At 39.1% G+C, this 17,052-nt stretch overlaps 1 protein-coding gene across 1 annotated transcript in view; it reads left to right on the plus strand.

Moving 5' to 3' along the window:
• LOC134658989 (CLIP-associating protein) overlaps positions 1 to 17,052 on the plus strand; it is a 76,571-nt gene that overhangs the window by 30,733 nt on the left and 28,786 nt on the right. The window contains exons 17-23 of the mRNA XM_063514596.1: positions 3,082 to 3,213; positions 5,372 to 5,473; positions 8,556 to 8,679; positions 9,603 to 9,732; positions 12,217 to 12,321; positions 14,512 to 14,646; positions 15,423 to 15,607. Coding sequence (XP_063370666.1) covers positions 3,082 to 3,213; positions 5,372 to 5,473; positions 8,556 to 8,679; positions 9,603 to 9,732; positions 12,217 to 12,321; positions 14,512 to 14,646; positions 15,423 to 15,607 — 913 coding nt within the window. The remainder of the gene's footprint in view (positions 1 to 3,081; positions 3,214 to 5,371; positions 5,474 to 8,555; positions 8,680 to 9,602; positions 9,733 to 12,216; positions 12,322 to 14,511; positions 14,647 to 15,422; positions 15,608 to 17,052) is intronic.

A 17,052-nucleotide genomic window follows, 5' to 3' on the forward strand; every position in this document is an offset into this window, starting at 1 on the left:
CGGACAGAATAACAACAAGAAATAGTTGATCCACCCACATCCTCTATCCGCCCAGAGGCCTTTAAAAGGTTATCCCATTCCATTATATTTTAAATCGTTATTTTAACATAACATAATTGAATTTGTCTTGGCAAGTTTTGATGTCTGGGCGGTTAGAACATAGCTTATTTTTAGAAATTAAATAACACATATATTTAAGTCAAGTACAAATTGTACTTGTAACTTTAAACTTTAATAATGATATAAAATTATACATTAATGTTGTAATATGACTTATTTTATTTTTTTATCTTTTAAGAAAGTGTCGTTCGCTATTCAAAAATATCTCGCACACGCCAAAATCATTTTTGCTGGCAAATTAGTAGGCCAAAGGTTATGGCGCCATCGCTCGAATAGATTGCACCATACCTTTGGCCTACTGTCGAGTAGATGGCGTTAATTTCAATATGTAACAAATTAACAAATCAGTGAAATAAGGATCAAAGTCAAATGGCATTCTAAGAGTTTTAATCTGCTGTCGAAGGGCGGCGATGAATTTACTGTGACTACATAATTTACTTTGACATTCCGCCTCTATTTCAAATTCTCTTTGCTATAACTATGCTGTGGTTTGCATACTTTTGTAACTATAGTTGCTCAATAGTTATTTACGATACAAGTGCGGAAAAGAGGAAATTCGAAACGAGTGGCTATAAATTAAAACACGACCGAAGGGAGTGATTGAAATCGACACGAGTTGCGAATTACCTATTCGCACGTGTATCGTACAACGTTTTACAGTACACATGGCACTTTAAACTTTCGACATACGCACGGAAAGTGCTATTTCCCGCACTAGTTCGGGAAATAAATAAATATTATAGGACATTCTTACACAGATTGACTAAGTCCCACAGTAAGCTCAAAACACACCAAAATGTCACCATATGTACTGTAAACCAATTTGTCAGTCAGTAAGAGTCAGGAAAACTATACTCATCCTTTTCTTTTGGGTGCTAGTACCAGTGTAAGACAGAGATAGTATGATTCTCTCTGTCTATGTTAGAAATGAGACAGTCCTTTGACAAACTATATTTGTTTTTCCACGCCGCTACGGACACGGTTTGTATCTAACTTTTAATCAGCGTCAACCGAAAACCTAGTGTCGGGTATAACCAGGACTAACTCCTTGCGACGACGTCGCGCGTCGCAGGAGCGGCCGCCCGTGTCGCACATACCCGTCGCCATGAGAGGTGAACTATTGCACTAGCTAGACTAACTCTAGTTAAAATACCAGGTCGAACAATAGGGTTGGCCGGTCGAAATATTTAGCAGATGGCGCCATCATAGCTTGCCCTGTCAATCCCTAGAATTGTGTATTTTTTTTGTTTTTTTAATGCCCTGGATGCCCGCCCTTTAAGCCAAATCTCATAGAAAAAGGCGCAAGCCATGATGGCGCCATCTATGCAAACCTTTGACAGTTGCCAATTGAATTAGTGGCACTGTGAGCTATAGAACTCGCTGACCCCCATGGGCTCGCCATTTTGAAAAATAAAAACAGAATCGACTAAAATCTGTACAATACCATACATAAGTACACAAAAAGTCACGAGAATCGATTGAGGAATCCGACCTGGGTGCCTAGCCAAGGTGACAATCCCTTGCGCTACGACAACGAAACGCTTTGTATCTCTATCCTCCTAAGGCCCAGCTATACAAACGAAACATCCAAAATTTGCCACTGAAATTTGAACCTAAAATGTAGGAAATAGAGTTGATTTTTCGTTGTTTGAAAATTGAACGAAACAAAGCAAAAGCAACTCTGTTCCAATTGAACATGGTTTAAATTACATCGAACTGAATAGGTACTATAGGTAGGACCTTGGGCCTTAGGAGGTTAACACTACTGTCTCTTTTGGAAATTACTTTTTCATATTACTGCGACAGTGACGGTTGCGTTCCGTTCGCTACGGAACGTAAACAACTGGCATGTTGACTACGCACCCTGTACAGGAGAACAGGCGGATACTTATATACACGGTGGCTAACAAATAACTGCATTCCCGTTGCCAGGGAGGTTTTGGGATTATACTGAGCAACTTTTACTATGGGACCAACCCCGAGATCCCGCCAAAATGTATGATACAGCCAAATTCTCTTTTTTGCGATAACAGGATTGGTTCCATAGTAAAAGTTGCTCAGTATAATCCCAAAACCTCCCTGGCAACGGGAATGCAGTTATTTTTAGCCACCTGTACATGGATTGGATACATAATTGGATTAATCAACTTTTTCTTGTCACACGTTGCTATGGTTACGGTCTCCTGAGTCACTTAAAATTCTAGGTTTTTCATATTTAAATGAACCAAACTTGCATTTTATGGTAGTTGTAAGACCTTTCCATAATGGGACATTTACTGAGCATGTTAGTAGAACATGGTACAGCAGTTCTTCTAACAATCTATGCTACTATTGTCTCCTCGCTGATGGGACAGAATAACAACAAGAAATAGTTGATTGACCCAATTACATACATGGCAAAAGCGTAAGCGACATTCTATGGGAATAGCGATGATGAGACATGTTGAATTTTATAACAAAATTTAGTAAATTAGATAGCAAATGAGCAATTTATCACAATATTGTGGATATTAAAAAAAAAATATGGAAATAATACAAAACTACAGCACTTGAAAGTTTCTAAATTTAAGTTTTTTTTAACTTTCAAAAACGAAATAAGTAAGAATACCATTCGATTCCTCACATTTTATCCAAAAAACGATTGTATAGCAACTATATACATAAACGCAATATTTCACCGACAAAAATGCAATTTTCTTGTTTTGTTCATACTTCAAGATGCGATCTCAGTGACCTTGACGTCACGTTCATATAGCGATTTGTTAGGGCCGTTTCACGAGTGAAGTACGACTGTCAGACTTTGACCATAATTTCTGAATATTTTTTTGCTTTAATGCAGTGGGTCCCATATAGACATTTGATCCTAAAAACAAACCCGATCGATTGATACCATAAATGAAAATTAGTCAGGTAGCCTATTACTAAAAATCTTCAGCCATAGAGTGACTGTTGTTTGTACAGACCGGTCCCCTTGTGGCGCCGCGGCGCGCTCGGTGTCGGCCGTGGACGCGGCCGCCGCGCAGCGCGCACGCGCCAGGGCGCTCTACTCGCACATGACGCGCGCCAAGATGGCGGCCGGCACCGCCAGCCTGCGTAAGTATACACTCCTTGGTGATAATGGAAATAATCTCCTTCCTAACCGGCACAGACTAAAAAAGTCTGAACAATGTGTGTGGTACATAGGTCCTAGAATTTATAATCGTTTGCCAAATAATTTGAAGTCAGCAGAATTATCAGACAATATGTTTATTAGAAAGCTAAAGGAATATTTAATAGATAAAGCGTTCTACTCATTCGATGAATTTATGAATCCAAACAATGTTATATGTGATTATTGAAATGAGATACTTATTATTGTTAATATAAAATTAAGATGTAAATATGTATAATAAAATTGACATGTAACTTACGTTATGAATAAAGAAATTGAAATTGAATTGAATTGAATGGGGGTTACATTGGTAACAGTGGTGGGGTAGGTTTTCTTTCAAGACTTGTGGGACGAAATGTCTCAAAAAATGGATAGTAATGAATTTTTCACCACACCAACTGGTAAAGGCTCTCTTGATAGTTCAAAAACTGATAGCCAAGTTGCATTTTATTCACATGTGAGGCAAAGTAATCAAATGCAAATTTTAAGTTGTTTTCTTATGTTTGCTGGTAGAACTGAGTTTTAAATGATGATTTTGAATGATAAATATTTAATGACATTCATTTGGGTTTGATTTTGTTTGATATCTTACAGTTAATATTTTCTTCGGGTTGGCGTGGTGAAAATTTTTGTGTTTCACTCGGGGGCAAATTTTGTGTAGCACGAGCTTGAAACCCTCGCAACGCTCAAAATTCCATTTTAGAATCTCTCGCTTGCTCGGGTATCAATATTAGCACTTTGCCCCCTTGTAAAACTAATAACTATTGTAACAATATTGTCGATATCAAGCAAGCAAAAAACTCAAGATATAAATTAGTGTGACAACGAGTGAAGTGTATTCGTATATGAGTATTAGTACATTACGACACAATTGCGGAAAGTAGGGATTTTGCAACGAGTGGCGATAAATTTAAACACGACCGAAGAAAGTGTTTTAAATCGGCACGAGTTGCGAATTACCTTTTCGCACGTGTATTGTACAACGTTTTACAGTACATATGGCTCTTTAAATTTTCGACATAGGCACGTTTTGTGCTAGTTACCACACTAGAGCGGTAAAGTAGCATCATATGTACTGTAATAGTACATTACATACCTAGGGAGGTGAATTCGTGAATGCTCCAGATCGCAGGTGTTTGTGGCCCGAACCGAAGGCGAGGGCCATAAATATGCGATCTGGGGCTTTACGAATTACCGCCCGTGGTTTGTCTAAAGTTTTACGTCTTGCCTTGGCCAGGAAGTGAGAAAATCCCACTTACGGGCCTAGGGTGACGTAAAATGTATTGTTGTACGATTAGTTAATGAATGTTGAATTGTTTTTGCCTCCATATAGAGGGGGAAGTCGCCCAACAAGGTACATAATATACCTACATTAAATATAATCCACAGTTAAGTAATATTTTCACGCACCTTTTCGTTGCTATGTGTAAGTGAAGTAGCTTTCTATGTCTTTTTTTAATATTTTTTTTATTGTTCTGTATCAATGTACCGTTTTGGTTATAATTACTTAAAATAAAATTAAAACATTTTTAATTTTTAAGTTTACTTTCGTAATGTTTCGTTTAACAAAATGTTATTATTATAGCATCAGCAGCATTTTTTAGTTATTGCTGAATCTCACGTTTTAGTTCAACTAATGTTTAATGAATACGAATACACCCACTTTGGAAATAATCTAGTTTCTAATTGCTAGGATTTTGTGCCCTATAACCAAAATATAACCCTGTTCCGTACAACACGGACTTTCTATACCAATGTCAACGATTAAATATGCCCTAATGACATCCGTAGACTGAACGAACATTTTGACTCATAAAAGGGTCTTAAATTATGGTTATGTTTTCAAAATGACGGGCGTTTTTCCGACCCTTGCCTATAAAGAATAATATATCGAGGCCATACGGTATTTTGGGGACATAGTAGGACGTATTTGGATATTAATCCAAATACGTCCTACTATGTTCCCAAAATACCGTATGTAATACCTAATGTAGCAACCATAGATATAATAAATAAATGAATTATGATCCTAAGTGATCCACACAAGTGATTTTAGATCCTCAAACGATGTGGTGATACAATGTAGTGATATATTTGCAGCCCGCGCGAAGAGATCCCCTCAGACCAACAGCGGAGTCCCACCGAGCCCCGAGAGGACGGTCGGCCGCTCGAGGTCGCGCCCCGGCGTGTCGCAGTCGCAACGTAAGTCTATCATTAGATATGCACCGGATATTCGGTTACTATCCGGTATCCGGCCCTTATTTTCCAACAGCCTCTTGCGCCTAGTGCTATAGTTCGTTTTTTTTAGCATTAGAAATAAGGTAAACAATCTTGATGTGTCTTTTAATTGAAAAACACATTTTAAAAATAAGTTACGGCAAATATGTAACAATTATGAATCTAATACGATCATTTATATTCTTCTGCTTTTATAAGTAATAGTTACTGATTTTTAAAAAGCGTTTTTCAATTAAAAGACATGTCAAGATCGCTTACCTTCTTTCAAGTTCTTTCTAATGCTAAAAAAAAACGAACTATAGAGTCGCCTGCTTGCGCCTTCTGGAAACACTGGAACGATATACATATGGGGTCCAGAAGCGTAGTTTAGGTTTAGCACTAAAATAGTATTAAAGGAATGTACACTAACACTGGACATGGTCTGAAAATAAAGTATATTGTATTATATTTTAATATCCGGCTGGATACCGGATAGTAACGTGCTATCCGGTCGGATACTGGATAGTAACTTTGCTTGATTTCGGAGTAAACAAATTAGATTTAACACATTCAGTGCTGAAAACCCGACTATCGGGTATTTTATGATTTCGTTCCCATGTCGGACGACCCGATAGTCGGGATCGTGGTACGTGGCTTTTTATGACGAATTTTTTGTGACCTGGCGTGGATGTCTTGTTTGGCTGGGTGGCAATGAATATGTTAAGAAACAATCACGGTCATAAGTACTCGTTTATTATTTTAAAACAATTTAAACATTCTACTCACCTGCACGCGCACTTATTTTGAACCTAGAAATGAGTCCGCGCGAATGTTTTGAGACTGTTCATATTTTGTCAAATTTTATATTAAAGGAAAAAATGGAAAAAGTTACGCTTCCGGCAGGACTTGAACCCGCATCCTCCACAATCCGTGTGTTGCTCTTAACCAAATGAGCTACGGAAGCCTACCACGACCTCGCAAATCTTTCCATTCCTTCCCTTATAGTTAGGGAGGCGAGGTAGCTAAATGGCGTAATTCAACGGCGCCGTCGAGACCTATCAAAATCGAAAGATAAAATAATTTCGAAAAGAAAAGCTCGTATGGCAAAAACCATTTTAGCGGTGGGTTTGGCGTGTACGGTTTTTCAAAAATGTTAAAAAAAAACAGTTACTTGGGCATTCTCGAGCGCGTCAGATATTCATACTACGTATGCCCCGAGTGCCTCTGATAACAACGGTATACTAATCTGCCGGTTTGCGTGGTGGGGGTAGGCATATAAAGTAGTCAAAAATGCAAAAAAAAAAAATTTACTCGAGCGCGTCAGATTTTCGGAAGGGGTGTTAAGTAGGCCCCAAGGAAGCTTCCTTTAAAAAAACTGACGATTTCGGCGTGACGATAAGTTACGATGAATTTTTGAAAATGCAAAAAAAAAAGTTTTTTTGAAATACTTGAGCGCGTCAGATTTTCATAGGGGAGGTTTATCTCGGTATCCTGAAAGCATATTTTTTTTAATCTGACAAAAATGTTGGTGGGTTCTCTTAATCTGACCGAAAAAGGTTTTTTGGTTCAAAAAATTCCGTGGCCGCGCTTTTTATTTGGACAAAAATGTAAAGAGACCTTTTTTTGTGTAAAATAAAATTACCTTTTTTGTTTATTTAAACTTTTTTTTGTAAAATGTATCGTTCGCGACTTATATGCCGCAACGCGTTCTTAGGAAGACGAAATGGCTCCTCCACACTTCCGGTCATGCGGAAACCGGCAGATTTTGTATTTTTAGTAAGTTTTAGATTATATTCTTCAAAATAAAAAATAAAAAAATCGCGCTCGAGAATGCCGGATTAAAGTTTTTTTTTTACAAGTTCGCGACCCTATAACTCGGCGGCGTCAAGGACTTATCGTCAGATTAGTTAAATTTAGTCTTTAATTAAACACTAAAATCAACCCCCAAAATCTTAATCTGACGCGCTCGAGTATTTCAGACTATCCATTTTTTTTTACTAATCTGATCGTCTATCCTAGGCGCGCGTCACTACATATAGAGCTAAATACTTTACAAGGTTGTTCTATTAGGTCTAAGGTATCTCTCATATCTTAAACTGCCACGCTCGAGTATTGCCGAAAATTCCCCTATTCGCCTCCCTAACTATTATGTATACACGCGTTTGGGGTGGCATATTTTGACATTTTAAAACTATTATTTTCAGAAAATATTTTAATTTGTTTTTATTTCAAGTAGACACACTACTATATAAATTATAAACTTTAAACTCACTAACTCGGTATCACCTGAGATGATCTAGTTAGAAGGTCGAACCATAGTGTTCTACCTTAGAGGTGGCCAGGGGGCGCCATAAGCCTTCAGTAAGGAGTGCATATACTTGGAAAAATTCGACCTATGCCGCTGTGGCCCGGTGGCCGAATGGCACAGGCACCTGCCGCGATAGCAGAGGACGCTGGTTCGATTCCAGCCTGGGGCACTGGAGGCCTTGGTCACTTTTTCTTAATATATGACATTTATTTAATAGTATTTTATGCAACCGTTGTTTAAGAGAGGTCAAAAAAGGCGAGTGGCGTGAGTAACAATTTGAGGCGAAGCCGAAAATTGTTAATAAAGACGCCACGAGTATTTTTTGACTCAGTTAAACAACGTTGCATACAATACTTTTTCTACGACCAAGCACTTACTTTGAAATAAAATTGTAAATTTAACAAATATTTTTAATTCAAGAAGTAGTAAAAGTGGAGGGTACGGGCGGGAAAAGAATGCATGAATGAATGAAATTAAAAAAAAAAACATGTCTATGGTTCACTTCTTTGTCAGAGATGACATTTAAAATAAGGTTGGCAACACTGTATTTCATTCAATATTTCTTAAGTGGTCATTACACGAAGTATCGTAAAATCGCCAAAAAGATACTGCGTGTATGCACAAATTCTTTTTTGGGGAATAGACTAAAGACTTGTCTTGACAACTATAAGGTAGGGTTTTAAAGGTGTGTGATCGACCCTTTAAATGACAAATAAAAGTACGGGAGTAGAAAAAGTTTATTTTGAAACTGTTTCGCAGCGACGTCTCGGTCGTCGTCGCCGTCGTCTCGGGCTTCAGGTCCGCTCTCGCTGGCGAGCGCGCGCCGCCGCCCCTCCGGCATCCCGCGCTCGCTCGCCGGCTCCAGGGAGACCAGCCCCACCAGGTACCTACATCGTTTACTTATAAATATATCTACCTAAATATTACCCAAGAAACCCTTATTGACATGACGAACCATGATATTTAATAATGTTTTTAAATATACACGTAGTTGACAATTATAGCTTGTCACGTAATTTTTTTGGTAGTTGTGTCTCGCGAGAAGTGGCATAAAAAGTGAAGCGAAATCAAAATTGGTATTTCTTTTCATCTAAGGTTAAGGACATGAAGGTTTGTAAAAATACGCATTAATAACTCCATTATATCCTCCTCAATTCTGAATTCATTTGATGTCACTGGCATGCTTGGTTTTTTTAACATTTTTGTGTGTGTGAGTCTTAATAGCTTAGCCTGCTAGACGCTTTATTCAGGATCGAACTTATATTACAACCTATATAAATTGACTAATACAGGGTGCCATTTGAGTCGTGATCAGTAATTAATATGTTTTTCTAACTCCATAAACAACGAGCAATTGAATGCCCCTACTCTTACTAAAATCAGACAAGATTTTTGTTAATTTTTTTGTTTATTTTTTGTCATTTATTTTACTTTTACAAGTGGCAATGTGGTATTTAAACAGCTTTGTAAGATATTTCAAATGAAAAATTAAGTAAATTTTATTTCTAACTGGGACAAATGACAAAATTGATGTCAATGACAGTTCCGATTCAAAGAGGCGATTCAATTTACTAATTTAAATATCTTAATAAGCCGTTGTAATATCCTAAATCCACTTATAAATGTAAAATTAATGACAAAAAATAAACAAAGAAATAAAAAAAAAACTTGTCGAATTTTAGTAAGAGTAGGGGCATTAAATTGCTCGTTGTTTATGGAGTTAGAAAAATATATTACTGATCACGACTCAAATGGCACCCTGTATAATAGGTTTGCCAGACTATAATAAATGATGTATGGTTACAGGACGGGTCGGTCCAACAGCGTGGTGGGCGCTTCCGTGCGCAGGCGCGACTCCGCGGAGCGCTCCACGCGCGCCCCGGCCGCCACGCTGCGGCTGCTCCAACAGACCAGGGACGCGGAAGGAGTCCTAAGGGTAACTTTTTCTAAATGTAGTCTGCTAATCTAATGCTAAATTTTATTTTGGATTTCACGGGCCTATAAATCCCGGTCTTTTGCAGAGATGCGATTTATTTGAAATACTTCTATTTAAAATGCAAATACAAAATGCAAAATACCTATTTTGTATTCTGCATTTAAATGCCTTTTAGTAAAAAACATTTTGTATTTTATTTGAAATACTTTTCGAGATGTATTTTGCATTTTTAATATTCATTTCAAAATGCAAAATACTTTGTGATTAAGTTTAGCCAACATTACCAGTCAAACAAAATGAAATGAACGAATGACGCTTGTATTGCCGAATTTGACCGATAGAGGCGCCTGCTAGCCATGCGCCTCTATCGGTTTTTAGGGTTTCGTACCCAAAGGGTAAAAACGGGACCCTCTTACTCATATTAGAATGGCATTGTTTTCTGGCATCAAAACAAGCCCTATAATTAATTGCTTTAAATATAAAAACAAAATGGGAAATGTAGTAAATAAGTCATACTAGATTCGATGTTCCTTATATAGTTTCTATTGTCTAGGAGAGGACACTGACTTCTTTAACACAGGTCTTTACCTAGCTCAAAAGTCAGGGACTTCAAAACCCACTTAGTAACTTGTTTTTTGTCAATAATTTTTTTTTTTATTACTAAGACTCCGCTGTCCGTCCGTCCGTCCGTCTGTCACCAGGCTGTATCTCACGAACCGTGATAGCTAGACAGTTGAAATTTTCACAGATGATGTATTTCTGTTGCCGCTATAACAAGAAATCCTAAAAACAGAATAAAATAAAGATTTAAGTGCGGCTCCCATACAACAAACGTGATTTTTGACCGAAGTTAAGCAACGTCGAGCGGGGTCAGTACTTGGATGGGTGACCGTTTTTTTGCTTGTTTTTTGTTGATGGTGCGGAACCCTCCGTGCGCGCGAGTCCGACTCGCACTTGGCCGGTTTTTCTAAATGTAGTCTGCTAATCTAATGCTAAATTTTATTTTCGATCGCACGGGCCTATAAATCCCGGTCTTTTGATAGGCTTACGTGGGGATATACAGGTGTCTCATTTAAATTGGTCAGAATGGGAAAGTCTGAAACTATAAGACATACGTAGATCTGTTCTTAGGAACCGTGTCATCGATTTTAATAACAAGAAAAACTGCATTCATACATTTAAAAAAAACCTGTACTCGGCTCGGGAATCGAACCCGGACGTTTTGAAATATAAAACTAAAACTATTTCTATTTAGATATCGATTGTGTAGGTCTTAAGCAGTAAATTTTACTATGAAACATGATGTCTAAAATAAATAAAATGCATTGTTTTCATATTCTTTAATTTATTTTTATAGCAAGCGTTTCGAAATGACCACCGCCTTTTTATTATTTTGAGTACAGGTTTTTTTTAAATGTATGAATGCAGTTTTTCTTGTTATTAAAATCGATGACACGGTTCCTAAGAACAGATCTACGTATGTCTTATAGTTTCAGAATTTCCCATACTGACCGATTTAAATGAGACACCCTGTAGACCCAACACGTAGAGGCCCTTTGGAGAGCTTTAATGGCACGTAGAACACCTGCTGGGACCCGTTCACAAGTGCAACAATAGACACCGATCTCAGCAGGCATTGGGACTATTATAGAAAAAGCGGCCAAGTGCGAGTCGGACTCGCCCATGAAGGGTTCCGTACTTAGGCGATTTATGACGTATAAAAAAAAACTACTTACTAGATCTCGTTCAAACCAATTTTCGGTGGAAGTTTACATGGTAATGTACATCATATATTTTTTTTAGTTTTATCATTCTGTTATTTTAGAAGTTACAGGGGGGGGGGACACACATTTTACCACTTTGGAAGTGTCTCTCGCGCAAACTATTCAGTTTAGAAAAAAATGATATTAGAAACCTCAATATCATTTTTGAAGACCTATCCATAGATACCCCACACGTATGGGTTTGATGAAAAAAAAAATTTTGAGTTTCAGTTAAGTATGGGGAACCCCAAAAATTTATTGTTTTTTTTTTCTATTTTTGTGTGAAAATCTTAATGCGGTTCACAGAATACATCTACTTACCAAGTTTCAACAGTATAGTTCTTATAGTTTCGGAGAAAAGTGGCTGTGACATACGGACGGACAGACAGACGGACAGACGGACAGACAGACAGACAGACAGACATGACGAATCTATAAGGGTTCCGTTTTTTGCCATTTGGCTACGGAACCCTAAAAAGTGAACAGGTCTGTGGATTGAAGTTTAGGTGCGCACTGAAACTGGGTTATTGCAAAGATGTCGGTGAAAATAATCGTATTTTTATAAAAGATTATGCACTACATTCGTACATTATTCATTCCAAATGCGAATTTTATTAATATTGCCATGGATTGATGACTTAGGAGGTTAGAAAATTTAGAAATACAGCTTATATATTGTTTGGAGACCCCAGTTACAAAAATATGTTATTTCTTTTACTAGAGTCCAGAGGACAGTTCAGCGTACGACAGCGGTCGTCGTGACGACGACTCTGAAGCTTCCAGCGTCTGCTCGGAAAGGAGCTTAGATTCGTACAGAAGGCATGATGTAAGTTCTTTTTTTTTTTTTACACAAAAGCTCACAAACAAAATTTATGATATCGCCAAACTGTAACCAGTTTGTTGGCGAATGAAGCGCTCACTGTAATTGTAAAAAAAATATAAAGATAAGATAAAGATAAAAAATAGTTATCCATAAAGATAAGATAAAAGATAAAAAATAGTTATTCAAGTAGGCATATTACAATGCGCTTATGAACGTCAAATAGAGCTACACTGGCTCCAACCCTACACCTCTGCCTCGAGATTTAAATCCCCCCTCAATTGGAGGAGGGTCTCCCAATATGGGACCGGCAACAAACTCGGCGGGACACATCTTTTCAAAACTTTTCACAACATACTTGTTTGCATTCATTTTGGAGTTTTATCATTCAAGAATTCCTCTTTTTATGGTCAGCAGTAAAATGTGCCTTCCGAAATTCAGGAACACACATCCGTGTTTTTGTTCTAACTGACAGACTGAAGTCGTCCGGCGGACTAGGGCGTATTTTTTTTGTTGTCCCCTACACTTTTTTTTCAATTTTTTTTTATTTCCATTTCCATACCCAAAATTTCCATACATTTTTCGATCTTTCCATTCCGCGACCGTCATACAAAGTCTATGAAAAATGGCGACGTAATGGAAATAAAAACCTTAGGACACTTTTTTTCTCCTATTAGGATAGAAAGAGCTCGTGATTCTGAGTAGAAATAACATAAAAAATCCCAAATTTGAAAACAAAGTGTAGGGGACAACAAAAAAAACGCCCCACTAGTAATCAGGCCCTTTTAGACACAGCCGCGCGGATTAATGAGCGTGTGCTCTGTTTGAACCAAGTTCGAAGATTTTGAGCCATGAGTTACGTCTTCGTCTGGACGATCTTTTCCCTTGGATTAAAGAGCATACATTTTATAGAGTGTTACTGTCATGGTAAATCATGCATCCACAGTACATTCACTGCCATCTTTCGACAGAAGATTAAAACTGTAAATAAAGAATTTACTTTTCATCACACTTGCTCGAAAAAGATCTTATTTCATGCACGCGTACTAAAGGACAAAGGCCTATATTGTTCCCGCGGGAGTTATGGATTCTGAAAGAAAAAGCTATAACTCGACACACTCACACGAGTGAGTTATAGTTTTTTTTTTAATAATGTCACTACATCATACGAACCAAGTACTTTTAAATGGGTTTTACATTGAAAATACTGACGTTTATAAATTATGTGTATGATTAAAAATATTTATTTTGATTAATTGAATAGCCGTTTAAATTATTTTTTAAACATATTTCAATTGTGGCTGAATCCGGATGGGTCTGTGCCTTCGAATCCTCCTGCCAAAACAAGACAATATGGCGGACGAATGTTTGAAATGTCACCGTATTTAAGAATTATTTCGCTTAAAATTTTGTTTTTTCTTCGCAAGTGTGATGAAAAACATTGTGTGTAACTTCGGGGGTAAAAATATTGTTACTCGAGTCTTTAATTCACTCCAGCCTGCGGTTGTCGTGAATAAATATAGACTCTCGTACAATATTTCACTTACCCCCCACGTTGCACAATGTACTATTAATGGAGTAGTCTAATAGTAGTTTATGTGACTGCTACATAATGAGAGGCATTAAAATACGAGTGTGGGTTTAAGAAACGAACGTTAGTGAGTTTCTTAAAAGGATCACACGAGTATTTTAATGCCTTATTATGTACAGTTACATACACTACTTTATCTAAACACATACTTAAAACTAACTAAAAGATAAACTGTACGTCAAATGGCGCGAATGAAAACTTTTTTCACGCATGTCACACATCCGTAGTTTTTTTTTAATTCCTAGACAAAAGAATGAAGTCCCTATTCTCATGTCACTCGAGATCAAATATCGTGCGGTTTATATTACAAAAAACATACTAAATTGACGTTTCGTATCGATAACTGTTTTAATATCTATGGATACTAGAATAGAGACCCACTTGAGTTTTGACTGCTGTTCCAAATTTAAACTCATAACCTTACGAAAATCTATAACGTTACCTATGTACTCGTACATTAAAGTACAAATTTTTCTACTACCACAGATAAGAAAGTTCTCATAGTAAAATTGGTTGTAATAAAGCTTGTCATTTCCTACGGTTTCTGAACGCATTATAGAGCACTAATGACATGTGTGTAGATAAATGCTAATGCTTTGTTGCAGAGCGTGTCGTGGTCGGGGTCGGCATCAAGACTTGGCTGGGAGGGGTCTCCGCCGCCGCCGCCGCCGCCCGACGAGATCATCGCTTTATGCGCGAGCACGCACTGGACAGAACGCAAAGATGGCCTTACACATTTGGTAAGTCGACTCGCATTTCTGGTTTTTAGGGTTCCGTGGAATAAGTTTTAGGCAAAAATTTCATTTTTGGTACAAGCTTTTATCGCTGACTGTACTTTTCTTACGACAGACAACTAATACTCATCGAGACGATTCTAAAAACCCCTAAAACAAATAGGTTGCGTTGTTTCATCTCAGAGTTCCTATGGCCACCTCCTGTCTCCATCATCAGATCAGCTCCATGTCATAATAATATTGCATTGTCATCCGATTTATACATGCATGCAAAATTTCAGCTCAATCGGAAACCGGGAAGTGGATCAAATTTAACTTGCAAGATTTGATTACAGACCGATAGACAGACAACGGGACAGGTGAAACTAAATAAAAGCTTGTAAGAAAGGGAACCTTTATACTATAAAGTGATTCTATAAAGTTTATAGGATCACTCGTGCGTCTGTCTTTCCGAGGCGGCGCGTCATTGTAAACCTTGTCGGAATGCACGAAGGTTGATATTGGGCTGTGATACGCACGTCTATTGACGTCTTTGGCGTTCAAAGGGCTAACAGATTCAATATAGCGTCTGCAACATCACCCCATAGATTATTTTTACCATAAAAATTTTTATATCAGCTTTTAATATCAGTCAAACCAATTTGTCAGTAAATAGGAAAAAAAAACTATACTCCTTTTCTTTTGGGTGCTATTACTAGTGTAAGACAAAGACAGTATGAATCTCTCAGTCTATGTTTGAAATGAGACAGTCCTTTGGCACACTATAACCTGTTCCTCCACAGGCCAACTACCTGAACTCCGGTCGCCTCCTCACCGACTCGCAACTCCGTCGTCTCACGGAACTGCTCAACAAGATGTTTGTTGACGCCCACACCAAGGTGTTCAGCCTACTCCTGGATGCTGTCTGTGAACTGCTACTCGTTCACTGGCAGCAGCTCAAGGACTGGCTGTACCAGCTGCTCTTCAGGTACGGAACTGCTCAACTAGTTTGTGGAGCACACCAAGGTGTTCAGCCTACTCCTGGATGCTGTATGTGAACTGCTACTCGTCCACTGGCAGCAGCTCAAGGACTGGCTGTACCAGCTGCTCTTCAGGTACGGAACTGCTCAACTAGTTTGTGGAGCACACCAAGGTGTTCAGCCTACTCCTGGATGCTGTATGTGAACTGCTACTCGTCCACTGGCAGCAGCTCAAGGACTGGCTGTACCAGCTGCTCTTCAGGTACGGAACTGCTCAACTAGTTTGTGGAGCACACCAAGGTGTTCAGCCTACTCCTGGATGCTGTATGTGAACTGCTACTCGTCCACTGGCAGCAGCTCAAGGACTGGCTGTACCAGCTGCTCTTCAGGTACGGAACTGCTCAACTAGTTTGTGGAGCACACCAAGGTGTTCAGCCTACTCCTGGATGCTGTATGTGAACTGCTACTCGTCCACTGGCAGCAGCTCAAGGACTGGCTGTACCAGCTGCTCTTCAGGTACGGAACTGCTCAACTAGTTTGTGGAGCACACCAAGGTGTTCAGCCTACTCCTGGATGCTGTATGTGAACTGCTACTCGTCCACTGGCAGCAGCTCAAGGACTGGCTGTACCAGCTGCTCTTCAGGTACGGAACTGCTCAACTAGTTTGTGGAGCACACCAAGGTGTTCAGCCTACTCCTGGATGCTGTATGTGAACTGCTACTCGTCCACTGGCAGCAGCTCAAGGACTGGCTGTACCAGCTGCTCTTCAGGTACGGAACTGCTCAACTAGTTTGTGGAGCACACCAAGGTGTTCAGCCTACTCCTGGATGCTGTATGTGAACTGCTACTCGTCCACTGGCAGCAGCTCAAGGACTGGCTGTACCAGCTGCTCTTCAGGTACGGAACTGCTCAACTAGTTTGTGGAGCACACCAAGGTGTTCAGCCTACTCCTGGATGCTGTATGTGAACTGCTACTCGTCCACTGGCAGCAGCTCAAGGACTGGCTGTACCAGCTGCTCTTCAGGTACGGAACTGCTCAACTAGTTTGTGGAGCACACCAAGGTGTTCAGCCTACTCCTGGATGCTGTATGTGAACTGCTACTCGTCCACTGGCAGCAGCTCAAGGACTGGCTGTACCAGCTGCTCTTCAGGTACGGAACTGCTCAACTAGTTTGTGGAGCACACCAAGGTGTTCAGCCTACTCCTGGATGCTGTATGTGAACTGCTACTCGTCCACTGGCAGCAGCTCAAGGACTGGCTGTACCAGCTGCTCTTCAGGTACGGAACTGCTCAACTAGTTTGTGGAGCACACCAAGGTGTTCAGCCTACTCCTGGATGCTGTATGTGAACTGCTACTCGTCCACTGGCAGCAGCTCAAGGACTGGCTGTACCAGCTGCTCTTCAGGTACGGAACTGCTCAACTAGTTTGTGGAGCACACCAAGGTGTTCAGCC

The sequence above is a fragment of the Cydia amplana genome, chromosome 24 (genome assembly GCF_948474715.1).
Source record: "Cydia amplana chromosome 24, ilCydAmpl1.1, whole genome shotgun sequence".
Classification (NCBI taxonomy): domain Eukaryota; kingdom Metazoa; phylum Arthropoda; class Insecta; order Lepidoptera; family Tortricidae; genus Cydia; species Cydia amplana.